This window comes from Myxocyprinus asiaticus, chromosome 25 (assembly GCF_019703515.2).
Source record: "Myxocyprinus asiaticus isolate MX2 ecotype Aquarium Trade chromosome 25, UBuf_Myxa_2, whole genome shotgun sequence".
Taxonomy (NCBI): domain Eukaryota; kingdom Metazoa; phylum Chordata; class Actinopteri; order Cypriniformes; family Catostomidae; genus Myxocyprinus; species Myxocyprinus asiaticus.
Window position 1 is genome coordinate 40,467,073 of NC_059368.1, and position 26,010 is coordinate 40,493,082.

General features: G+C 38.7%; 3 protein-coding genes across 6 annotated transcripts in view; 1 reads left to right on the forward strand and 2 right to left on the reverse strand.

The window, feature by feature from the left end:
- Positions 1–5,324, reverse strand: part of zdhhc14 (zinc finger DHHC-type palmitoyltransferase 14) — a 70,066-nt gene extending 64,742 nt beyond the window's left edge. The window contains exon 1 of the mRNA XM_051654815.1: positions 5,273–5,324. The gene's annotated coding sequence lies outside the window, so the exon portion shown is untranslated. The remainder of the gene's footprint in view (positions 1–5,272) is intronic.
- Positions 812–17,803, forward strand: tmem242 (transmembrane protein 242). Its single transcript, XM_051654890.1, has 4 exons — positions 812–988; positions 1,576–1,676; positions 11,406–11,543; positions 13,005–17,803. Exons 1-4 carry the CDS (start codon positions 862–864, stop codon positions 13,116–13,118), a joined length of 480 nt encoding a protein of 159 aa, XP_051510850.1. The 5' UTR covers positions 812–861; the 3' UTR covers positions 13,119–17,803.
- arid1b (AT rich interactive domain 1B (SWI1-like)) overlaps positions 16,614–26,010 on the reverse strand; it is a 165,349-nt gene continuing 155,952 nt past the window's right edge. For all 4 annotated transcript variants that reach the window (XM_051654659.1, XM_051654661.1, XM_051654660.1 and 1 more), the window contains 7 exons: positions 25,794–25,945; positions 22,884–23,016; positions 22,665–22,784; positions 22,493–22,571; positions 20,784–21,549; positions 20,512–20,642; positions 16,614–19,943 (listed from right to left, as the gene is read on the reverse strand). In XM_051654659.1, coding sequence (XP_051510619.1) covers positions 18,189–19,943; positions 20,512–20,642; positions 20,784–21,549; positions 22,493–22,571; positions 22,665–22,784; positions 22,884–23,016; positions 25,794–25,945 — 3,136 coding nt within the window. In that variant the 3' untranslated portion in view covers positions 16,614–18,188. The remainder of the gene's footprint in view (positions 19,944–20,511; positions 20,643–20,783; positions 21,550–22,492; positions 22,572–22,664; positions 22,785–22,883; positions 23,017–25,793; positions 25,946–26,010) is intronic.

Sequence of the window (26,010 nt, forward strand, 5' to 3'; positions counted from 1 at the left end):
AGCAAGACTAGTCACATCCAAACTAATACGTCTTGAAACGCATATTAATTTGGCTATACCTTTAGAACAGTTTTCCTTCACCGAAAATTAAGCTAGTCAAAAATGCTCCCCATTGATGCTTTGGAAAACAAGGACAAAAACTGAAAACTTTGTCCACACTATTAAATTTTTGCTTAAAAAAGCATGAATTTTGCAACGTTGATGCCTCTCATCCACAACAGAACGGCATTTTCCTCCACTGAAAAAGAAGTGTATCGAAAACGCCCTCCATTTTAGCATACTTTGGAAAACAATGACTAGCAAACTGAAAACTGAGGCCACATCTCTATAAATACATTTTAGCAACAACAACAACAACAACAACAAAAAAGGCAAAGAAAAAAGCATTAATTTTGCTATGTTTACGCCTCTCATCCGCCTGTTCCTCCACCGAAAACGGAGCGTTTAGAAAAAGCACTCCATTACCGCTTAAATGATGACATTAGGAAACTGAAAACAGTTTTACATACTCTTCTATTTTTCTTTTTACAAAACTCTATTGTCACACACACAAACACACACTCAGCTCAGCCATGTTGACGTCGTGTCAATAATGTTGTCTAGGTAGGCATCTCATTAGGTTTCGAGACACAACCAATCTGATCAGCTGAGTTTCACTCATCCACTAACCGACACAAATCAAACTCCATAACATTCAGCCTCATCGTGACATTTAAAGAGGGTTTAATCATGGTTAAAAAAAAAATACAAATACAAAAAAAATATTGAAATACAATAAATATAGAATAGTATAGAAAAGGCTCAAGTTAACATCTGCATCACATGTGGTAAAGCATGCCATGTTAAAGCTATGTCTCTGAAATGTTCCGCCTTACATGTTTCCGGCGGACCCGTGTTGAAACGGACCCGTTCAAGATGTCAGTTGAGAAAGAGAGTACGAGTGTGAATGAAGACAGCGAGGATAACGACAAACTACGCGTGATAAAAGGTAGTTACTGATGTACTTTATTGCCGTCAAAGCCATAGAGACCTAAAATTCAAACAAATTATTGGTCGGCATTAATCAAGAAGCAGCAATCCTTTGTGCAAGGGGCTAGTTGTCACAAGTCTTTATCTGGTTTAAGTGAATAATTCAGTTACACAAATGTTTGTTTTCTCTAGCAGTGGTTTTGCAATGTGGTTTCAAACACCTAATTCAAAACCTCAAATAGCAATATTTGTGAAGTATATCATCCTTAAATCCCTATGCCATATTTTTGCTGTCGCTGTTTACAGTAATGGACTTAAAACGGAGCTCTGTGGGCAACCACATATAAAACCCATGAGAATGGTGTGATAGAAGAACTTAACAACATTGTCTATCCATAGTTGTCCAGTTTTTGAACTCCTGCCATGACAATTTAAACTCGTTTTTTTTTAATTTTTATTTGACAGACTTGGGGGTCAAGAATTTTTTTTTTCTTCAGATAATCAAGTGTGAGCGTTTAGGAAACCGTTTTGAAAACAGTCATTATTTTTGGAATACACCTTTACATTGTTACTCTCTGTGTTGCAACTATTATTTCTTTTTTGCAGGTGGTGCTTTTCTCACTATGGTGGCGACTGCTGGCATGATTGCAGGGTTTGGTTCCACCCTTGCCATAGCTAAGAAGAAGAGTCCTGAATGGTTCAACAAGGTACCAGGATTTTAAGCAATATAGTCGTTATAGTAGTACTATTTATATATTATTTTTCAGCTGGTGTACAGTACCGGTAAGTAATATAAAAAATTGAATTTAATAGAGTAGTTCAGCCAAAAATTTATATTTTGTTATCTTTTACTCACTCCCATGTTACAAACCTGTATGAGTGTCTTCCATGCAACACCAGAGGAGAAGATTAGCATAATGTCTGCAAAAGATCTTTCATACAATGAAAATGGATGGTGATCAGGCTGTCAAGCTCTAAAAAGGATAAAAAAAAATAAAAAAAAGCAGGGATGCACTCTCCCAATCTGATTCCGATACCTGAACAGCAATTTTATGTTTATGTTATTTACTATATTAAATTGTGTGATATATCGGCATTGTATCGGCCTATCAGCCACCCTGCTGTCTGGATATCGGCATCGGCCATTAAAAATACCTATATCGGTCAACCACTAAATTCAAGTGAAATGTATTTGTAAAATGAAATGTCCCACTTTTGCGCAGCTGCATTCACTCTGAGCACTTGCTTTTATCTTGTTCAAATTTAATTATTGTTATATAGTTGATGTCAGAAGTTTACATACACTTAGGTTTAAGTCATTAAACCTCATTTTTTAACCACTCCACAGATTTAATATTAGCAAACTATAATTTTGGCAAGTCGTTTAGGACATCCACTTTGTGCATGACATGAGTAATTTTTCCAACAATTGTTTACAGTCAGATTGTTTCACATTTAATTGACTATATCAAAATTCCAGTGGGTCAGAAGTTTACGTACAAGTTAACTGTGCCTTTAAGCAGCTTGGAAAATTCCAGAAAATGATGTCAAGTCATTAGCCAAATAGGCTAATTAGAGTCAATTGGAGGTGTACCCGTGGATGTATTTTAAGGCCTGCCTTCAAACTCAGTGCCTCTTTGCTTGACATCATGGGAATATCAAAAGAAATCAGCCAAGACCACAGAAAAAATATTGTGGACCTCCACAAGTCTGGTTCATCCTTGGGAGCAATTTCCAAACGCCTGAAGGTACCACGTTCATCTGTACAAACGATAGTATGCAAGTATAAACACCATGGGACCACGCAGCCATCACAATGCTCAGGAAGGAGACACATTCTGTCTCTTAGAAATGAGCTTAGTTTAGTGCGAAAGTGCAAATCAATCCCAGAACAACAGCAAAGGACCTTGTGCAGATGCTGGAGGAAATAGGTAGACAAGTATCTATATCCACAGTAAAACAAGTCCTATATCGACATAACCTGAAAGGCTACTCAGCAAGGAAGAAGCCACTGCTCAAAAACTGCCATAAAAAGCCAGACTACAGTTTGCAAATGCACATCGGGACAGAGATCTTACTTTTTGGAGAAATGTTCTCTGGTCTGATGAATCAAACATTTTACTGTTTGGCCATAATGACCATCGTTATGTTTGGAGGAAAAAGGGTGAGGCTTGCAAGCCGAAGAACACCATCCCAACCGTAAAGCATGGGGGTGGCAGCATCATGTTGTTGGGGTTGCTTTGCTGCAGGAGGGACTGGTGCACTTCACAAAATAGATGGCATCATGAGGAAGGAAAATTATGTGAATATATTGAAGCAACATCTCAAGACATCAGCCAAGAAGTTAAAGATCGGTCGAAAATGGGTCTTCCAAATGGACAATGACCCCAGGCATACCTCTAAATTTGGGACAACAAAGTCAAGGTATTGGAGTGGCCATCACAAAGCCCTGTCCTAACAATTCCCTCATAATTATGAATAAAATACATTTTTATAATAAAATAAAGAAATAAATAAAAACCCCTAAAAACAACTCCAGGGCGCAAATATTGCCCCTTAATATAAAAGTAAATTTCTGACACTAGTCTCAATAGCTTCTTTTAGAAATGCTTTAGCCAATAGTTACATCAATTCTATACATACTTAAGAAAATAATAATAAAATAAAAAATGCTTTTATCAAAGTCACCAGAATTTAATGAATTTAATGTTTAGGCAAAAATTAAATAAAATAAAAGTCTCTACAATAAGAGTACACTTAAAATATGTTTTTAAATATAATAACAAAGAACAACGTATGTTGATTATGCATGTCACAAAAATTACATTTGCATTTGCATAATCCAAGATGCCAGCCACTGTAATGAGTTTTAATGTAAGGGGTCTTTGAAACATCAGGAGGAGAGTAATAAAGTAGAAAAATAATTTGGTGGCACTGCAGAGTTTGTCCTAGAGACCCCAAATTTTGTGTGGGGGCTATTCATGCCCACCCCTATCAGCATGCCAAATTTAATAATTTTCCTATACAGTTCATAGGTCTGTCATAGACTCCCATCCAGCTCAACCCCTAATAATAATAATAATAATTATTATTAACTTTTAGAATTGTTTTATACAATAGTAATATACTGTAACTGTATATTCAGTCGTGCCTTCTTAACATTAAAACCCTCAAGACATTCACTGAAATGCACTGCACATGTAAGCTATATATTTTATTCTTTAAACGCAGCCTTTTGCGATTTACAAAGCTAACGTTTGTCTTCAAGAGTCTTTGAATAAAATGCATGAGTCATATTGACTACTTTTAATCGTGCTTTTATAGTTCTTTTCTGTAATTTTTGGAGCTTAACAGTAACAACCATGACTAACACACAGCATCGGATTGGAATTTTGGACCAACTGACCAACGTCAGTGTTGGTATCATATAAAAAAGTAGTCCATATGACTGATGTGCTTTATTCCAAATCTTCTGAAACCACACAGTAGTTTTGTGTGAGGAACAAATCAATATGTAAGGCATTAATTAATTAAAAGCTTGCCTTGATAATCTTAATTGACAGCCATGGTCAACAATTACCTTTGTTGTGTGGAAAACATAAGCTTGGACAGTCTGCAAATAACCTCCTTTGTGTTCCAAGAGGCTTGAAACAACATTAGGGTGAGTAAATCATTATTTTTTTTTGGGTGAACCATTCATTTATTTCTTAAGTACTGCCATAGCATATTAAGTAGTCTGTTTAATCATAGTCCTAAAATATCTTTAGAATATGACACTATAGTGTCTTTCTCTGCTTTGTACATTTTTGGTTATTCATCTAATCAGCAGATCATGCCAGACTCATGTCTGTTAACCTCACTGAATGCAGTTAGAAATTGCATAAATGCTGACATTGATTCTGGATTACGACTTGTTTTGAACATAAACCCAGAGGTGAACACTGGCTTCTTTGTTTTTCTCTCTGTTTTGGCATTCCTATTTTTAAACCATTAACATCAGTAAACACTTTTAAGTGACTTAGTAAATTTTACAGTGAGAGTCAGTAAAGAGACAGATGATTTGTTTCTATTTATGGCAAATTACATGACTAGACCTATCATTAAAGTGATTAAAACAGAGTAGTGCAATGATTCCGTGTTTTAAAGTTTTTAGTCCCTGATTATTAAATTATTTGTAATAATAATTTAGTACCACCACAAGCACAAATATTACAATTGCCCATATTTGGAAAGAGACATTTTTCAAAACCTTTAACCCCAAGTATTACACTTTGTTGTGTTACATTTGGTGCATGAATGATACCTCAAATCTTGCAGCTTGTTGAGTAGAGGTTGACTGTTTTGTTACTTTTCAGACTTTTCATTCATTCATTTCCATCTTAAGAATGATAAAACAGACAAACAACAAAAAAGATGATGTTACGCATAATGTAAGCCTGAGTTTTCCATTTACAGCTGACATCCTTCAAATTACGCATTGTGTCCTGTATACTTGGACAGACTGTAGCTCCACTACACACAAGAAAAGGCTTTAGCTTGATTACACAACTGTGCATGTATATATACTTACCTGTAGTCATTTGCCACCTGCTACAGTTGGTTATGACAGTCGTGTAGGGACGCCTACTAAAAACTAACAACACAGAGACTTCCAGTTGTTGGGCCTCATGTATTCAGATAGAAGACAAAGGCAGGCCTAACACAAGTTGTAAAACCTAACTCAGCCCCCACACATTCCATGTCGTAAATTTTACTGATAAAAATCGCGCCAAAATCAAACAAAGGGAGTCCAAAACAGACTACAAATCCATGAAGCCTTGCTCACTAAAGGATCGAACTCTCAACTCCTATTGGATGAGGCACACAACAGAACGTCCCTCAAACATGACATCATCAGGAGTTGAAATACCTCTGAAATGTTTCGTGAGTTACTTCCAGCGACTTTGTTCACCGAATATAGACATAGGTTTTTTTGCTGCTCTCCGGTGCAACCTCGTGGCACAAGGAAGTAATGTCCGACTTGAAACTGTAGCCATACAATCTCAATCTCGCTGGACGAGTTGAGATTACTCTGTGTTCAACCAAACACTCTGACGGATCCGAAGGAGACCGCCGAGCAATTCGCATCTTCATCCATTTGCCTACAGAAGTGAAGAGATTCCATCTTCAATCAAGTTGACATTTCTGAGTTCTCCGCCAGCCCGCTGAGAATCAACAGCCGTACCGCCCGCCGACAATTAGCAGCCGTACCGCCCGCCGACAGAGTGAGGAAACGGCCTCCCGTCATCACCCGAGCCTCAAGGAACCGGGTCAAAGTTAAAGGACGGAGGAAAACACATTCTACCTGTGTCCTCATGCGATACAAGTAAGAGGTTTACGTCTGGGCAGAGATAGAAAATTATAGCGTGTTATTCTTGTGTTTCAAGGTTTTTGCTTGTACAGTTTACGGACCGCCATGTCCGCTCATTAATACTCAGGGTATAAATTATCACAAATTTGTTTTGCTGTATTGTGGTCCAACCAAATTGGATTGTGCAATTTCGCCATCGCGGGTGAGACAGAAACTGAGTTCATCCATTAAAGAGTCAAATAACGCAGGATTTTTATGAGCCCCGCTCGTAAAATCGCGTCTCTTAGTGATGAACACAGCTGCTTTCTCTCCCGCTATCACGAAATCAGCTTTAGGGCCGTCACTTAATCATCTCTCTCTCTCTCTCTCTCTTACTAATCACAGACACTGTAGAGCCGAGGAGGGCTGTGTTGCAGCTGTACTGTGTGTTTTTAGTTGTGTGTTTTGGTTGTGTTTTTTGGTTAACAAATTGTTATTTAAGTTGTCAAGCCGGTTCTCACCTCCTCCTTTCCACTAAACCCCCTTACACTGGTGCCGAAACCCGGGAAGGAGGAGGGATTCCCGTCGCAGGGTCCTCGACACTGCCGTCCACCCAGGGGAGCGCCGCTGCCGTCCGACAGGGGACGGAGTAGCCCGACCACCCGGACGCTGGGAACGGCCGCCGTCCGCGAGGCGAGTGGAGACCGCCTGGAGCGAGGGAGCCGCTGCCGGGGGTAGAGGAGTGCCCCGCCGTCCCCCCGGGAACGCGGAGGGGTCGAGAGAAGACCGCCGTCCACGTGGGGAGGAGGGAAGCGACTCCCCGACCACCTGGAGTGGTAGGGCCGCTGCCAGGGGCGGAGGAGAGTCCCCACGGGACGCCGGGAACGCGGAGGGGCGTTCTGTCCGCTGGGGGTCGGAGGTCTGACTCCGGTCCGCCCGGGGAGGAGCGGCTGCAGTCCGCCTGAGAGGGTGGAGTAGTGATCGAGGACCACGCGACGGCGCATCAGAGAACTGGTGAGTTTCTTTTTCTCTCTCCCCTCTCTCTCTCTGTCTCTCCGTGTTGGCCTTTCCCTCGCCATTTTGTGTTGTTGTTGTTTTTTCCCCTCCTGTCTCCTCCCAGGTCGAGGAAGGCGGGGAGGACCCGCCGGCAGTCGGGGCATAAGGCACCCCCCCCCCCACCACCCCCCCGGAGAGGAAGGGTGGGGGGATGTACGTCATGCCGGGGGCTCCCCGGCCTGAGGCAACGCCGGGAGGAGTGTAGAGCCGAGGAGGGCGGGGCCGGGCTGGAATGAGACACACCCGGTCCCCAATCAGCCTGATGGGGTGCGCGAGGGATAAAGGCGGCCGGGGACGACAGTTCGAGAGAGAGAGAATTGCAGGCAGCTGTACTGTGTGTTTTTAGTTGTGTGTTTTGGTTGTGTTTTTTGGTTAATAAATTGTTATTTAAGTTGTCAAGCTGGTTCTCGCCTCCTCCTTTCCACTAAGCCCCCTTACACACACACACACCTTATGTGTTATAGGATTATTTTGATTTCCATATCTAATTATATCGCTGTTTAGTTTGTAGTTGTAAGTCGGAAGTTTATTGACTGCATTGTATTAATTATTAATTGATATTACTGCATAAATAAACTTTGTTTATATTACAAAGAGAAGTGTTTTGGTTTGTTTTGCATACGCCTGTGTCATGCTGACGGGATGTCAGTGCTCGGATTCAAACCTTCATTCATTGTTTTTTTTTCCCGAAAATCGCTATTCTTCAGATGTTGATTTTCCTAAGAAAACAATCTAATATTGAGACTGTTTTACTATTCGGTTATTAGTCCCTGATTTCAGGGTGGTGCCCCGTCAATGTTAATCCTTATTAATATTCTATTGATTTTTGATAATTGATAATTATCTTTGATTGAATTTGAATGTTCAATAAGCTAGTGTTAATTTTAATTAATGTTTCATCGATGTTAACAATTAATGATTATCTTTGATAATTGTTGATTTAAAGGATTAAAAAAAAGCTAACATTGAGTCTCATCAATGTTCTATTGATTTTAATAATTAATAATTATCTTTGATAATTATTTATTATTGCTAATAACCAAATTTGCTCCTAAACGTAGCACACTACATTTACTGGAGTTCCATATGAGGTTTTAATGAGTTAGATCCAATTAATTAATTTAAATATTAATTAATAACTACAGAAATAATTATTAATTATTTCTGATAGTAACACTGATCTAAACAACCAGTAAAGCCCTACACAGTGATGTAATCGCCGTCAGTGTGAATGCCCCTTAATTGCACTAAACCAGGTAACGATATTAGTGGTGGCTGTGTTGATATGGTTTTATCGTTATCCATCTTTATAGATAAAATTAACGACGATTAATAGATTATCGATTAATCATTTACATCCCTATTATGTACATTCTGATTTGGAATTCGCAGCACCACAGTGGAAAAAGAAACTGTGTAACTGTGCCAACTGGCCTAGATCGGCACAGAACGGAACAATTTTGCAACAAGAACCGTTTGGCTTGATGGTGAAAAAGTGGCTATTGTTGCATGTTACTGTGTATACAGCCCTCTACATTATGAGTAAATCATTAGCATGAAACAGTTTTCGGCTATGCAACTAAAATATGTCAGAAGTTTAGGGTCACTTACTCATTCTTTATTATTATTATTTTTCACATTTAAGGATAATAGTAAAGTCATAAAAAATATGGAAGAACAGAAATGGAACTATAGGAATTGTGTTGTGACAAAAAAAAACAAACATCCAAAATAAATAAAAATTATGTTATATTTTAGCATCTTCAAAGTAGTCACCCTTTGCCTAGAATTTTCAGAAATGTACTCTTGGCATTTTCTCAACCAGCTTGTTGAGGTATCACCATGGGATGTTTTTTAAACAGTATTGAAGGAGTTCCCATCTATATTGGGCACTTATTAGCTGCTTTTCTTCATTATTCGGTCCAAGTCATCAATTTCAAAAACTTTTTTTTTTTTTTTTTAAATAAATGTTAGTTTTATAATGAAATAAATTAATATTAATTAAAAAAAATTAATTTCAAACATTTAAGCATACGCCTTCAGATCAGAAGATTTTTAAGATCATGAGAAACATTTCAGGCAAGTGACCCCAAATATTTGTACAAGCAAGTCAATACACATCATGTACGTAAAAGTTTCCTTTTGGTTCGTACTGTGAATTGTGTGTCCAAAGATGAGCTCCTTACACTCTGTGTTTCATGTCTTTTTTTAATATCCTTTCTGTAATTTAGTTCTGTAAATCAGTCAGTTGGTGATCAAAAAGAAAAAAGAAACATTCATTCTAATCACATATTGCATGGATGAGGTCAAATTGATTGCTCGCAGAGCTAGCGGTTCACTTAAAGAGACAGTACCATTTTAGTGCTTGTTATTCGTATAAATGTAAACTCAGTGAAAATAAACAAACATATAACAAAATGTAGCAATGTAGTAAGTGCACTAAATGTGTAAATATATAAATATTTAAAGGCTCAGTCATACATTGACATATTTTAACTTCAGAAAACGTAATAAAACTTGTAAATATTAAAGAATATAACAAAAATCTGTGCAGGGATTTGATCATTTATTTTTTTAATTATTGGTATAATATAATTTTTAAATAATTGTTACATGTATAATTATATTTTCATTATTGGGTTCCAACCTTGTGACTATTTTGTTAAAAATGTGTGTGAAATTTCAGCTTGTATCATTATTAAAAATACAATTTCATGACATCATATAAATTGATAGAATGTGAAAATTAAAAAAATGTATAAAGCAAAAATATGATAAAAATTATAAAGCGAAATATAAAATAAAATGTACAATTTTGCATACTATATTGCGTGAAGTCATGCATATGAATGCTATATATATTTGAAGATGCCCCCTTCTCGGTTCGCTTAATATCTTTTTCAGTTGCATTACGCTTGCATGTTGACAAAAGACTGGCGAGTAAAAACAAAACATTTACTTGCCAATGGCAATTCTTTCTCCAACATGTCCGTAGAGGGTTGGTATACCAAATAAAAAAAATTTTGTCTTGGCAATTTTTCATCAAAATGTAAATGTAAACCCTCTTTTCAACCCCTCCAGTCTATTATTGTGGTAATACAATTGCATGGAACAACAAACTGTGATTGGTCATTCACAAGTCTCAGACGGCACCCTCACATGCAAGCAGGTGATTCTCTGTGCTGTCACGTTTTGCAAAACTAGTCGGCCAAACTGAAAAATGTATCAGCCAATGGCGCTAATTTTAAGACCCGAAATATTGATAAAGGTTATTGGCTAACCACTAAAAAAGTCCCACCCTACATTTTTTTCATTGAATATACAGTTTTACTGGAAAATGTGACAAATTATTAAAGTAAAATTGGTTGCAGATGCCGTGTCACTTTTGACTTTTAAGTTACTGAAATGGCACTTAACCCTCTTATTCTGATCAGCTAGGGCCGATTTTTGACCGTACACAGTACAGGTATATATATATATTTTAGAAGAGAGAAAATTGCTGCTTTCCTGAAGTAAAAATAATACAATTATTCTACTTTTGTGATTTTATTTACTTATACGTTTCTTGATCTCACCATGCAAATAAGTGGTGGTGGTATGTGTGCTGCATTGTGGTGTTATAGTCTTACCCCCTCATTGTGTGTTATTCATTGTGGCAGATTTTTAGATTTTATTTGACAAATAATAATAATAAAAAATGTCTGGTTTTTAGTCTTTCCCATTCGTTTCCTAAGGTTGGTCAGTTTTGACTGCGAACAAAGGTGTCATTTATTTTTTATTATTTATCGAATCAAGTAAAAAAAAATAAATTGTGGTGTGTGGGATGGCAAGTGAAGAAAAAGTCACTTGGTAATGTACCGCAGCGATAAACAAAACCATTTTCATTACATTGGAAACATTTGATTTTGGTCAGAGAAGAATGAACAGAATGGAAAGGTTAAGTGATATTTGTGGCTTATGTAAGCCTACTGATTCAAATAAGGTGGAATATGATGACAGCCAAAGGAGATCAGGATATGTGCTGTAAATAATTTTCTCTTCTTGTGCTCAGGGTATAGTAGGCACGGCTGCAGTGCCAGAAAGCGGTGCATCATTAGCGTTGCGGGCGCTGGGCTGGGGTTCACTCTACGCCTGGTGTGGAGTTGGCCTTCTCAACCTCATCATTTGGAAGGCCCTGGGTGTCCATAGTGTATGTACCTGCTTAAAGCCTGTTATTATCAATGTCATATTCCCATGTCCATAACTTTCTTATGTTGCCTTTAAGTCCTCCTTTAAAACTTTTTAATGGCCAGTTTAATGACAGTTTGCTTCCACCATGATTCTTTAAAGGTGTATTCAGTAAATTTTCTGTATGTTGCTCTGGCCGATATGGCAGTTGGCTTGGATTTATACTTGGACATAATGGCGTGGATGCAGAATCACACAAAAGCAGTAGTTTTTGGTTATCAATCCCATGGAAGGAATAAGCTATTCACAGTCAATTATGATTCATTTACATTTCCAGAAATGGGGGATACCGAGATAAATTTAGTAGTATTCAGTTGGTCATTTTATTAGGCTTTTGATATGACTGGAGTCGCCATCTCATGTAAAAAGCTAAAAGGCTCCCCATTGATTTTATTTTCTCCCAAAACACTAAATAGCATCAAAAACGACCACAGCACTTTTCTAAACTCCAGTTTGTCACTATACACTGCAAAATGTTCCTGTTCCATGAGATCATTGTGTGTATAATGTGTAAAGGATGATTTTGAGGCAGTTTGATCTAATTTTTTATATTTTTTTAAAAGTTGCAAATTTATGTAGCTAATGAAAATCCCTTAAATTAACACATTTATTTTGAGACAAAATACTTATTTTCAGTTTTAAGGTCATTAAATCAAATAGTTTTCAATAAATAAAAGGATAGAATTTGGGGGGAGTCCCCCCATTGCAGGGGCTAAAGGCCCCTATTAAACACATTGTTTTTCTAAAGTGGGGTGAATCGATTTATGAAAATGTTTCACGGTGGGCTCACATTGACTCATCATAAGAGATTAGTTTGTTTATAGAATACTTGATGTAATAAAATGCCAAATGTGTTTGAAATGAACAGGAAATGGTTGACGTTTTTCTGAAGTAGTTATTTGAGTAAGCATCGTCTTAATTTGTTACTCATAAAAGCATTAGTTGACAAATTTTGCACTAACTATTGCCCCTGTATCTACTCGATCACTTTAAACCCCCTAGGGTCCTTTTACCCCATACGCTTTTTTTTAAACTGAATTTTAAGCGAAACAACTTTCCGTTATTATTTCTTTTTAAACAAATTATGTTGCTCCATCAATATTCAATAAAAATACATCCATTTTTTTGACCTTGATACATTTTGTGACCAAGAAAAAAAGCTACATTTCCTCAAGGGGTGCCTTTAGCCCCATTGTACCCTACTTTTCATTTATTTGATGGTACAAATTTTTTAATGAGGATAAATTACTGAGTACATATATTAATTGACACGCCTCCAACATGAAATGTTGGTGGTAATTATAAAATCGTGGCGGTGTTCATGTGTGCTCATCTCGTAAGTACGGTCATTCTGACATGATTTAAAAGCAGCTTTACTGTAATCTGAAACTCTGGTTCGGTATTTATTGCTTCTCTATTGCAGCTGAAGGAATTTCATCAGAAAATGCAGTCCATTTTCCCAGCAATCCCCACAAATGAAAAGGCTCAAGAGAACTCTCCTCCATTCAAGTGGGATTCCATCTTCAAGTCAAACTGAGCTGAAACAAAAGATTATTATTGAGAATGCAAAGCCTTAGCTGACTATTTGGCAATAATTGATATCAGATGGTCAGTCCATGTTAAGTGTGAGGCAACAGGACAGTTAAATCAGCTATTTTTGACCCAGCAAATTGGATTGAATATCCAGTGTGATGTCATGATGCTGGAGAATGCCTCATGGAAGGCCTGGGGATTTTAAAGTGATTGTGTTTGCTTTCATTTGTAAGGTGTGACACACTAGACCTGAACCAAGAGACTTTTTCACCTGAAGCCTATTTCAGTCACAAGTGTAGCAGTGCATGTATGTCTACTGTTATATACTTTGATCAAAAGAATGCGGGCACCTTCTATTTAACGGGTTGGGCTAATCCAGCAATTCCAGTGAATACAAATCCTAAAACTACAGCATACAGTGACAGTCTAGAGAATTGTTTGCTTCCAACTTTGTTGCAGCAGTTTGTGGAGGCCCCTATTCTGCTTCAGCATGACAATGCCCCTGTCATCAAAGTGAGAAATGGTTTACTGAGTGTGATGTGGAAGAACATGACTGACCTGCACAGAGCCCAGACCTGAACCCCAATGAACATTTTTGGGATGAATTTGAATGGCAACAGCGAGCCAGACCCCAGCGTCAACTTAATCATTTCTTTATGGCCCATCCCAAACTTTAAAGCACACAATTCTCTTGAATGTCATTGTATGGTGTAGCATTAAGATTGGCCTTCACAAAATTACTGGAATCGCCAAACCCGGTAATTAGTAGGGAGTGTATGCATACTTTTGGCCATACAGTGTATCTCAATTGTAAGTTTTGTTTCATTCACACTAGCTATTTCAAACTGCATTTAGACAGGACTATCTAGTGCAGCCCAGAAGACATTGGCTTTGTACATTTTGGTGACCTTATCAGGGTTCGTACAGATGCTTCAAAGTTAAATTCAAGGACTTTTCAATCACATTTTTATTTGTTTTTAAGCACAATGCTTGAGATGTCATTAAAACAAATTATTTTTGTTAATTTTAAATAAAAGTATTTTAACCATTCAGTTCATTTGTTTTTATAAAATACCACTTATTACAAGTACAACAATGAGCATCTTTAACTACATATTCTCACAGTAACAATTCTTGGTTCATTCATGATGAAATTGATGTGCAGTTTTAGTGTGCTCCCTTAAAACACACTTCGCGTTCCAACAAAAGTGAATAACTGTGTCCATAAACGGTAGTCCATATGACTCATGCTGTGTTCCATGTTTTCTAAAGTCACAACAGATTTATGTGAGGAACTGACCAAAATTGCAAATGGGTCATTCTCAAAAAAATGTTGGCTTTCCAACTTACAAAATATTGAAATTTTCCATTTAGTTCAATTTTTGCCTATAAACGCTGAGAGTAAACATTTTGTAACATGTTGACATACATTTTTATTCATAAAGGACAACTTAGATGTTGTTCTTTTATTATTTAATTTTGTTTCACGAACGAAGCAAGTTAACACTAAGTTAACAATGGGGTACAGCACCAAATATTTTTGTGTGAAAATAGTTAAAATGTGAATTAATAACTTTTTAGCATGCTGGGAAAAATCACTATATGCATATTTAAGCAGCCTCTGAACTTATTTTCTACAACTTTTTGTATTAAAAAAAAATTTAAAAAACGTTTTTAACATTGATAAAACCAATAACATGAAATCAAAGGAGAAACATTCTTTTTTAAATTATTAAAATTATTAATAATTTTGTTTTGCTTTTTTGCACACTTGTTCGGCCTTGCACTAATGCATTTATTAAAAATAAGTACAAAATAAATACACAAATAACTTTACATGTCGTAGAAATGGTGTACCAGATGAAGGGAACAAGGATTTTTTTTTTTTTCAGGCAATTAACAATTTCAAATATATTTTCTAAACAATTTGCAAAACAGAGTCAAGCCATTTCATATCATTAAAGGTTAGGTTATAAAATTATATATATAAATTGTTTTGTTTTTTCGCTATTTGAAAGCTTTTTCATGACTAAAAAAATCAAGGGACATGTTTGTCAACATATTCAGATATTGACCCAAATGTTGTCAGAAATAACATTTTGTGAGACACAAAGCTTTCTTTACAGAAGGGTCACTAGACAGCTCACAAAACTGAATCCTCCATTGATCTGCATTGAAATCATTCGAAAGGCTTTACATCTCATATCATTTTTTTCACTCTGGAGAGTAAATTGTAATTAAAACTGATAGTTGCAAGGATTCATACTTGTTAAATCCGCAACAGCAGCATCTATAAAATATGTATATTTTTAAATCATCCAGTAATAATTGATTGTGATTGGCCCATTCGAACAGCGCTGCCATAGTAACAGGTGCCACGTGACAGCGCCGACTATGCGCTGCCTGCTTCAGCAGTGGTCTGTCGTGTTTTCCCGTAAATAAATACATACATTTCATTTATTAAAAGATTTAAGCAACGTATTTTAAGATTTTCTATAATTCAAGAACTTTTTAAGCACCTCTTGGTAAAAATTGCTATTTTCAAGGGTTTTCCAGGACTTCAATTTGAAAAAGCCAAATTCAAGTACTTCAAGCACCTTGTACGAACCCTGCCTTATTTTCGGAACATTTGTGTGGGCCTGACAAATAGTACTGCACTTTGACTGGTGATGCTCATACTTCATGTATCAAACTAAAGTGGTACTATTGTGCTAAACTGGCATCATGTGGCTTGGAAGTAACAATAAAAGCATTTTGTGATTTAAAAAAAGAAATTCTGGAAAGTTGTTTTCAATTTGTCCTTAAAAAGCACAATTTCCTAGAAAAGAGGGATAAACGGCAAAAAAAAAAAAAAAACAAAAAAAAAAAAAAAAACATCTGTGCCCTGCAGCAACTAATGAAAAGCCATACAAACTGCAGTCATCTCCACAGTTCACCAACGTGAGTGTGCTTGTGATGTTTTCTGCACATTTAAAACATGGTTAAACTGATGTGCGCACATTAATATTTATAAATATTTACGATTTTATAAAAATGATAAATAAAAGCTTTTTCACAAGTGGTCTCAGAATTTTGGACCCCTAAAAATATGAGCTTAAAGGGTTTATTAGCCACTGAAATTAGAATTCCGTCGCTCTTTACCCCTTTTGAGTATGTCAGTCGTGAACATTCTGCCTAACATATCTTGTCCACTAAAGAAGGAACACTACACCGCTATGGGAGAAAGGTGCCTCATGTTGTTCCTGGCAGGATACTCAGCCTTACAGGCTCCATATGGTTAGGATTAGGGTGGGGTTGGGGCACCTGCTGCCTGCCAGGAACAAACAGAGGCACCTTTGTACAATAGACAACACGAAGGTGAGTAAATTATAACAGAATTTTCCTTTTTCGGTCAACTATCTGTTTTAAAGTATGTAGTAGTGCAGAACTTTTTTGGGCAAGTCTGAATGTTCTGATGCTCAAAAATAAAGACAACACTCAAGAACAACCTTCACAGTGCTCGACCAAATTTCATGTACATTTACTTTTAACATGTGGAACATGTATAAAGACTTTATACTGAATAAACAATGGTCATCAAATCATATGGAGCAAAAAGAGCTTACATAATGAGTTGTACATATTTTCTTTAAAATCAAGTCATTTTAGGGTAACTTTTCAATTTCATTTACGCCATCAGACTGTTTTTTCAGTTAGCCTGCAATTTGCGAAATCTAAGGCCACTAGAGGGAGCCATTGCTATCTCTGTCACACAGAACTCCATTATATGACACAGGAAAGTCTTGATACCATTCACAAAGGACACTTTCTTGCATTAAAAACAGATAAGACAGACAACTGAACTGAACAGATGCGTTTATAGGAGCATTTACTTCCATACACCACTGCTAATGTACACAATACACTTGAAATTATTATCCCCCCCCCCCATATTCAACTGATTGGTCCTTTTGTTTTCAAACTGACACTGATTTGCTGCACTTTTTTTAAACATGGCTCTCATGGCGTTAGAAGCAGCAAACCAAAGATGTCAGTCAGACATATAATGCAATATAATAAAAAAATATCACAGACTTAATGCAAGAACGCGCCCTATGTGAACTGCCCCGTACACTGAAGACTACCCTCACCTGAACATAATGATGTAATATTAATTTGCAAAATGTCAATAGCATGTAGCATTAACTACTCACTTTGTATAATACCACATCTCTTGGAGGAAAAAGAAAACTTGAAAAGGGGCCCATATAATGTACAGTTCCTATATACAAATTGACCCATGGGTACAGAATAGAGAGGAAGGGTAACTGAAGCACTTAAGTTTACCGGCTTAGAGACAACCCTCGGCGGCTGCTCTAATTGGGAAGCAACACTCGCTTGACCCTCAGATACTGGTGTGGTTAAACAGTGCAAGTGCAACACTGGTGGTCAGATCTGAACATCGCTTGTGGTCATTCACATTTCATCATCTCCCCTCTGACTCAGCTAAAACTATTGCACAATGCTTTTTTTTTTTTCAGAGCTGTATACATGTATGTCTTAAAATCAGTGGGGTTTTTTTTTTTCATAGTTTTTTTTTCTTTTATCGCAACACATTGCAAGAGAAGTTCTATCTACAACATGTCTCACAATTTAAATAAATCTGCATTCCCCAAATAAAGTCCCAAAAAAAAAAAAAAAAAAAAAAAACACTGAATCAAACAGATTAGAAAACATCTTGAGAGCTAAATACTCTAAAAACGAATGGTATCAGATGCCAACTTTGGTTAAAACGAATAAAAGAAAATACATAGATAAACCAAAACGAAACAAAAATAAAAAGAATAGAAAAAATGAAAAGACCAAGTATTAAATATCTGTATTAAAATCATTTAAAAATCCAAAATGATAACTGGGAAATGGGGCAGAGGAGCTATATATATATATTCTCTATATATTCATTTGTATGTAAAAACATTTTTTTGTGTGTTCTTTGCCTTAAATAAAAAATATAACACCAACAATTCTGTGTGATCTCTGTGGCTCAGCTCCTCCGCCCGCTCCCATGATGGCACTCTAGATTCCTTTGTACGTGTCACGAGCGGCCAAGCTTAAACAGTACCTCACACAAGATGGCCGCCACGCCAGAGTTCAGCACTGAGGACAAAGAGATATCCAGCAGCTTGCTCTCATAGAGCACAAACTCAGGCCTATTCTCCTCCACCAGGGCCATGGCCAGCAGGGCTTTAGCAGCCCGACACATCATGTTGATGCTGGGTGGCTCAGGATGGGTGGGGTGTCCCATGTGCAAGAGATTGTGAGGGCTTTGCTGATATTGTGCCATAGCTACGCTGTCCTCCAGGAAGCTTATCAAGGCTCCCACACTGCCCTTCTGCAAGGCAACGGCTCGGGCGGCTGTAGAGTCACCCTGTGCAAGATTGGAGAGGACGGCTACGGCCATCTCGCGGCACACCTGACTCTTTCGTTCACCCACATGCCGCACTAATGTGGCAAAGAGGCGCTCCTGTCTGCTAAAAGGAGGTGTGGCCAGGAGAAGGTCTACATTAGAGTCTTGGATGCTCAGTTTGCACAGACACTCCAGAACCAGTCTCTGTGGTGTGAGCGAGAAGAAGCCATTTGCTGTGCAAAAAGGGTCCTGGGCCTCCGCCGAAGGGCACACCATCCAGTGGAGCAACCCGTCCAGGATCGGAAGGCAGATACTTTCAGGATAAATCGACAGGTCGAGCTGTCCTGAAATGTTGGCTAGGGTGACCAAGGTGTTCTCACGCAAGGCCCCGAGGCAGTCCCACCACCATTCATCCTTGCTGCAAGCCAGACCTCTCTCTTCCTCACATTGGTAGGTCGGAGGCATCCTTTTTCTTTTTGGATGCTCATGGTGCAAAAGCACCAGCTTACCAAGAATAAGCACCAAACCTGGGTGCCGAGCCATGTCACTGTCATTGCCCGGGATGAAGGAGAGTCCTCGAATAATATTGGACACACAGATGCAGCGCTTAGCCAACTCGTCTTGCCAGCCCTCTGCTTTGGACAAAGGGGCTTCATCCCAGCATCGGGGCTCATCTTCCAGCAAGGTGATGCTGCTCTGGTTCTCTCTATTGCAGAAGGGGTATGATTGAGTTTCACCTTCTGATAAGGACCCTGGATGACAACTTATGTCATCAACACTGGCTGTCAAGCTTTCCTCTGAGGGCCCTGGAATTTCTCTTTTCAATCCCCCTTCCCTCCTTGGCTCCACCAGTTCTTTTCCATGTGCCTCCACACCTTCCTGATTCTCTGAGGATTTCAGTTCTTCCTCTTCCCCATGTCTCTCAAAGTGGGTCTGGATGTGGGTGGTGGAGTCCCCTCCACCAGCCTTCCAGTGCATCAGGCTGCTAGTGAACTCCCCAACCAGGCCTAGCAGCTCTGAACGATCCTCCACAAGGTCAGCCACAGCCTCCCTCTCCTCTATCTTCACTGGCAGCTTGTCATACTTGCTGGCTTGCTTGGGTCTGGGCTCCAATGACGGAAACTGTTCTTGACCAATGTTCTCCTCTTTATGCTCTGCCTTGTTTTCTGTGGATTCCTCCCTCTTCTCCATAATGACTACTTCTGCTGTACTGCTGGCCTGAGTTTTTTCGGGCTCCTCGTCTAATCGCTTCTCCACCTGATCTGTATCTGATTGGCTGTTTACATCTTGATTGGAAGGTTCCTCTTTCTCTGTAGGCTCTGAACATGAACCAAGAAGAGTTTTCTGACCCTCAGTGCCAACTTCATATTCCTTAAGAATCCCAAAGATCTCTATTAGACACCTTCTGAGATACTCCACAATGAGCTCCAAGAAACCGGGCAACTACAAAAGTGAAAAATAAAATTGCTTCATTTACTATCATTTCTAAATGATTTCTATAATTTCTCTGAAACTGCTATAAACATTGCAGTGAAATTGTAAAGGCTATAAAAGACTTAAGCAGTCATTTCTGGTCATGACTATATTAAAAGATGCTAAATGACTTATTCAAAATGATGACCCCAAAATTAGGTTTGCCCTCAAGAGCCCAAGATTATGATATTTATCAGTATATCCTGCTTTTTACAAATACACATATGCTAAATGAAAGGCGTTCACACTGACAATGACTAAATCGTTAGAGGTCACCAAGTTGCTGTACTGTTTGTTTCTAGTAGGTGTTCCTACTCAACTGCAGTATTTAACTGTGCCAGGCGCTAGCATCGATACACTACCATAAATCAGCAAATATTTGTACCAACGCTAACAGTCTCTGTACTTGTCACATCAAATCTGCAACTCTCATTGAAAATTAAGACTTACAGTCCCTTTGCTGCTGCAAGTTTGAATGTCCCTTGACCTTATATTTGCCAACCAAGTGTTACCAGGGTGTGTTGCTCTGAGAACTTACCTGGTTTAGGGCAAAGGAAGACACTGTGCTATCATCATACAACAAGATGTTTATAGTATCTATGGCCCATGTGCTCTCCGCAAGCAAACCTGACTTCAGAGACATCATCACACGCCAAGCTTCTGGTGTACCTATAAGATAAAATAGCTACATCAGAGCCTTTTCACAAACGGACCATTCAGGTTTAACCTTCCCAAAAGTAGTTCTTATAAAGCTCCCTTGGGGGTCTGTTTGACCCAAGCAAGGTTACAGAGATTGTGTGAAACACTTACCAATGTCTTTGGCTGTTAACCTTCGGCGGGGTTTAAGCTGGGGCTGCGTAGCCTCTACAGAGTCCTGCGGGAAACTGACCTCCCGATGGATTGTTGGGAAGCCTTGGCCAGGAAGACCACCACTCTGAGAGCTTGGCATGGACCCTGGGCCACCCGGCTTTTGCATCTGCTTCATGGAGGCCATCATATGAGCCTTACTGGGTGACATAGAGCCACCCACAGGCCGAGGGAAAGGTGCAGGGCTTGGGACTCGAGAGATATGGTTCGGCATAGCTGGAGGAGACTGGTAGGAAGATGATGGTGGCCGGTTGGCCATGGGGGGCATGGAGCTGGAAGAGGAGGAAGAGTGTTGTGGGTAGGGGGACTGGCACTGACCAGGCCACTGGTTGTCCTGATTAGCCCTGGCTTCTAGACCATCCGTACGGCTCATGGAGGAATAGGGGGGTCCATGACCCTGCCGGCTGGGGTAAGGGTAGCTCATGTCGGGTCTGGGGTGCCACATGTTCCCCTGAGGCCCACCACTGGAGTTGGACGATGGAGGTGGTCCACCACTCATCATGCTGTGCTGGGGAGGTCCCTGACCACCATGCTGCAAGCGATTTTGTCCATAAGGATAGGAGAATGGGCCCTGCATGGGCCTACGCTCTGGGTAGCCATATTGGGTATACATATCAGGCTGCTGGCCAACGTACTGCATGCCATAGGCTTCGTTCTCATGCCGTTTAGCTGGAGGGCCATACATCCCCTCCCAAGACCGCTTATAACCCTGCAAAGAAAAGTAAATAAATTGTCCAAAACTTAAAATAGCAATAAGGTGGCATATTACACAGGTTTTTTTTATTTTTTATCAATTTGTTTTTTTCTGCAGTCCACTTATAGTGTTATAAGCTTTTTGTGCAAAAAAAATTCTACCCTTTCTCTGAGTCATGTAATTAAAAGCTTTGCTTTTTGCTGGTGCGCCTGTATGAAATGCCCCCTTTGCATGTGAAATGAGCAACAGCAGTGACCTGCTCTGTTTCGTGGGATGTGGGTTTACTGTTGAGTCCAAAATACTTTTTAACTGGCCCTTCCTTTAATAACAGCCTCTTTGCAATGCCATTGTGACTGATTCATAAAAAAATCCATTATGAAATCCACCGCAAAAACTGTTAAAATTTGACTGAAATTATCAGGGACCTTCAGAAACTTCAGCTTTGGGATGCTTTAAAACTATATGCAGAGTAACAGGTGCTCCACAAGGCCAAGAACAGTTCAAACATTTTTACGCTTATCGTTTCTTTTGGTATTTAGGAATGATCACCATGACCAGACCACTATGATCACCCAAATTTAACCTACTTGTATTACCTCACAAAGACTGGGCAGGCCAAGTTTCTGAGCAATGAATGGATGTTGTTGATGTGTAAATGTATGTTCATCATGTGACTGTTTCAGGTTTCTGATATCAAAAATCAGAGGATTTCAGGACAATCCGTTTTTGCAGATTTGTTGCAATAAATGGTCTTTTGGACTGGGTGAGAAGGTTTTGAGTTCTGAAAGTTGCTGTATATTGTCGTAGTACAATGAACTCTTTTATCTTAAAAGATAAAAGGAAAAATAAATCCCTCATGATACTGTATGACCTCTTTAATATCAAAATTATTTTCTAGCGCACAAACTCTCAGCATAAAAATCTGGAGGATGAAATTGGATCACATTTGATTGCTGACCTGCTGTTGCTGATACATCCCATGTGCACCATATGGCATGCCATGAGGGTACTGCTGCCCATAACTGTCATGTCCGTGTCTATGGTAAAACACAAACACACAAAATATGCTATAAGAGATCTACAAACCAAAATGCATTAATATAAAATAGTCAAAAGCTTTCACTTCTTACCTCTGATGAGAGGGGTATCTACTGCCTGTGAACATGCTGTGATCACTGTTAGAAGGCACCATGTTGTTATGATTTCCAGGGGGAGGAATTCCCCCCTCTGGACCCATGACATGGTCTGGCCTGTGGACAAAAATATTTCATAATGACTGACATGCTGCCTTTGAGTTTTGTATTGTTTTTAACCAGTAAATAAACTGACACTAAGGTGTCCTGACCTACCTCCTCTCAAAACCAGGGTTGTAGGAGTACTGCGGTCGTGGACCCATGCCCATCCCTGAGGGTGGTCCACGTGGGTACATATCCTGCATACCACTGCCTGGCATCTGTCCAGGCGTGAAGGGCTCAGAGCCTCCTGAAAACAAATGTACAATTTTACATTTGAGAAAAATAATGAATATGCTTGATTTATGCCAGGGATTCATAAAATGGCATTCCCAACCCATTTTAATTCCATAATGTGATTTGAACAGAATATTCAACAAGAAAAATAGCAGGACTTTATTTTATTGGGAATTGGAGTGCGAAAGGTTTCCAATACCAGAATGGAGCCAGATTTCAATGTAAGTTTGCAGTCGATAGTGAAAAGGATCCCAAAATTTGTCCCAGGAATCATATTTAAAGTTTTACTGTATTTGAGCCTCTGTCTGCTGGAAACCTAGATGGTTACCAGGACATGGCGAATGAAGGTCAAGTTTACCCTCAAAAGCATCTCAACGAATCCCAATAGTAACACTACTCTTTCAAATCTTTTATTGTTTGTTTTAATTGCCAAAACTTTTATTACATTAATGTTAACCTGCAATAAATTACTGTATTAACTATCGGCAAGATTTTAGAAAGGCTGCATTATCCATAACAGTAGCCTGAAGCTATACCTAATTAAGTTATTTAACCTTTGGTTAACATAAGTAATGGGGAGTAACTAACTAAAAGTAGAGACGCAACTAACTAACTACTTTTTTCAGTCTTGTGACAATAACTTTGTCACTTTGCCAGTGACAAGCTACTTTTTCCAACAAGCAGAGGTGCATTAAAATGCTACTTTACTAGTTTTATATCTAATTGTGTACACAGATTTATGGCTGAGCAAAGAAATGCAAGCAGAATCTGTTTTTTCAGATGGTTCATCTCAATGAACTAGTTAAAAAAACTTCCACAGATTAATTTAATTTCCTGTAAGACATATAAAAAATGTTTGTATCAAAATGCTACATAATTTTTTTAGATGATTTCTGTATTTTAAATGCTGCTGTTTATCATTGTTTTCAACTTAGTCATTTAAATTAGGATGTTTTCTAATTATATTGGTTATATTTTCTGTAAATGTCTTTATTTTAATGCTGTCATTTATGTGCCAGATAATTATATAATTAAAAAGATAACTTGAAGGAACAGTTCACCCAAAAATGAAAATTCTATTATTATTTACTCACCTCCATGCCATCCCAGATGTGTATAACTTTTTCCTTTTGCAGAACAGAAATGAAGATTTTTAGAAGAATATCTCAGCTCTGTTGGTCCTCACAATTCAAGTGAATGGTGGCCAGAACTCTGAATGTCCAAATATCACATTAAGGCATCATAAAATTAATCCATACAATCAATGTCTTCTGAAGCGATGCAATCGGTTTTAGGTGAGAAAAAACCAATAACTCCTTTTTCTCTGTACATCTTGCCATTGCAGTCTCTAGGCATCATCTATGATTTCATGATTTTTGGCGCATTCGCAATGCACTAGATGGTGCTATAGGAAGTATAATCGTGCTTGAAATCACGATTGCCAAGCAGACCGCTGCCAAGCTTTGTAGAGAAAATTTAATTACATTTTGGTCTGTTCTCACCCAAAACCAATTGGATCACTTCAGAAGACATTGGCTGTGTCTCGTTTGAAGGCTGCGTCCTCCGGAGGTCGCATTTGTCGGCCGCATACGTCATTGACGCTGTCTCGTTTCAGAAAAGCGAGTAGTACACTTCGAATGCAGCCTTCGAATGCGACCTTCTTTCACGGGAATTCGGAGGATGCATGAGGTGTATCCTTCATGGGCACTCATAACCCACAATGTCAAAATTGTTGTAAAAATGACGCCAGTTTGCCCGTAAATATGATGTTCAAACGCAAGTAATGTTAATTCCCAAGTTGAAGTACCTCAGTAGATGGGTGCAGAGTATATAATATGTATAAAGTATTAGACTAAAAGTACACCTGTAAAATCTATTTTCTTTTCTCTTTATATCATTATAACTCTCCTAAAATGTACCTCATACATTCCCTTCCAGAGGGACTTTGTTCCCTTCTCACTCAAAGCACTCGCACTTGTTAAAGAGTGGTGTGCTGTCATAGCAACCATGCTATGTTCCGTTCCCATTTGTCCTACGAAGGCCATCTCGTTTAAACGAGGCTTGTTTAAAGAGGACACTCGGTATACTGCAGCCTTCAAAGGACACGTACTACCTAGCATGCAGCCTTCCAAACGAGACATTGGATTAAACCACTGGAGTCGTTTGGACCTTCAGAGTTCTGGCCATCATTTATTGCATTGTATAGACCTACAAAGCTGAGATATTCTTCTAAAAATCTTTCTTTGTGTTCTGCAGAAGAAAGAAAGTCACACATCTTGGATGGCACGAGGGTGAGTAAATGAGAGAATTTTCATTTTTGGGAGAACTATCCCTTTAAATTGCTTTAATGTAGTTAGCTACTTTTTCTAAGTAACTTAAAGTGTAACTAACTACTTTTTCAAATAGGTACCTTGACTGCAGTTGAAATACTTATATTATGAGTAGCTTGCAGCTTGGGAAGTAGCTTCCCCAACACTTGTTAAAACTGACAAATAGATTGGCATTGGTGATGTCAGCTGAAAAGGCAAATCGTTTCACAGGTTATTACAGATTGATGAATAACGCACAATGATGAATCATGCACAATAATACCAAGAACAGGTATAAGAAAGTAAACAAGGTCAATTATGATTTCATGCTGATTTTAACCTACAGACACTAGAGGGCAGCAGTGTCCAAGCAATCATTGACTTCGAGCCTCTAATAAACAGTGCACTGAGCAGCAGCAGTGAGCAAACTGGAGAAATGTCAAACAAGCCCAATGCAGTTATTGTAATCATAACAACACACCTTTCCTGGCTGCTCCATAGGGATCTTTACTGTTGTCAAACTGCATTCTAGAGCTGACATCTCCACTGCCTCCTGCATGCATGATGCCTCGCTTCTGGAAGGCTGGGTCACTGCCTTCAAAGAAGGGATCTTGTACACTAACACCACTGTTTCTAAAGAAGAGGGGTAAATTAAGGACAGCCGGTCAATACATAAACAAACACACACAAGAGTAACA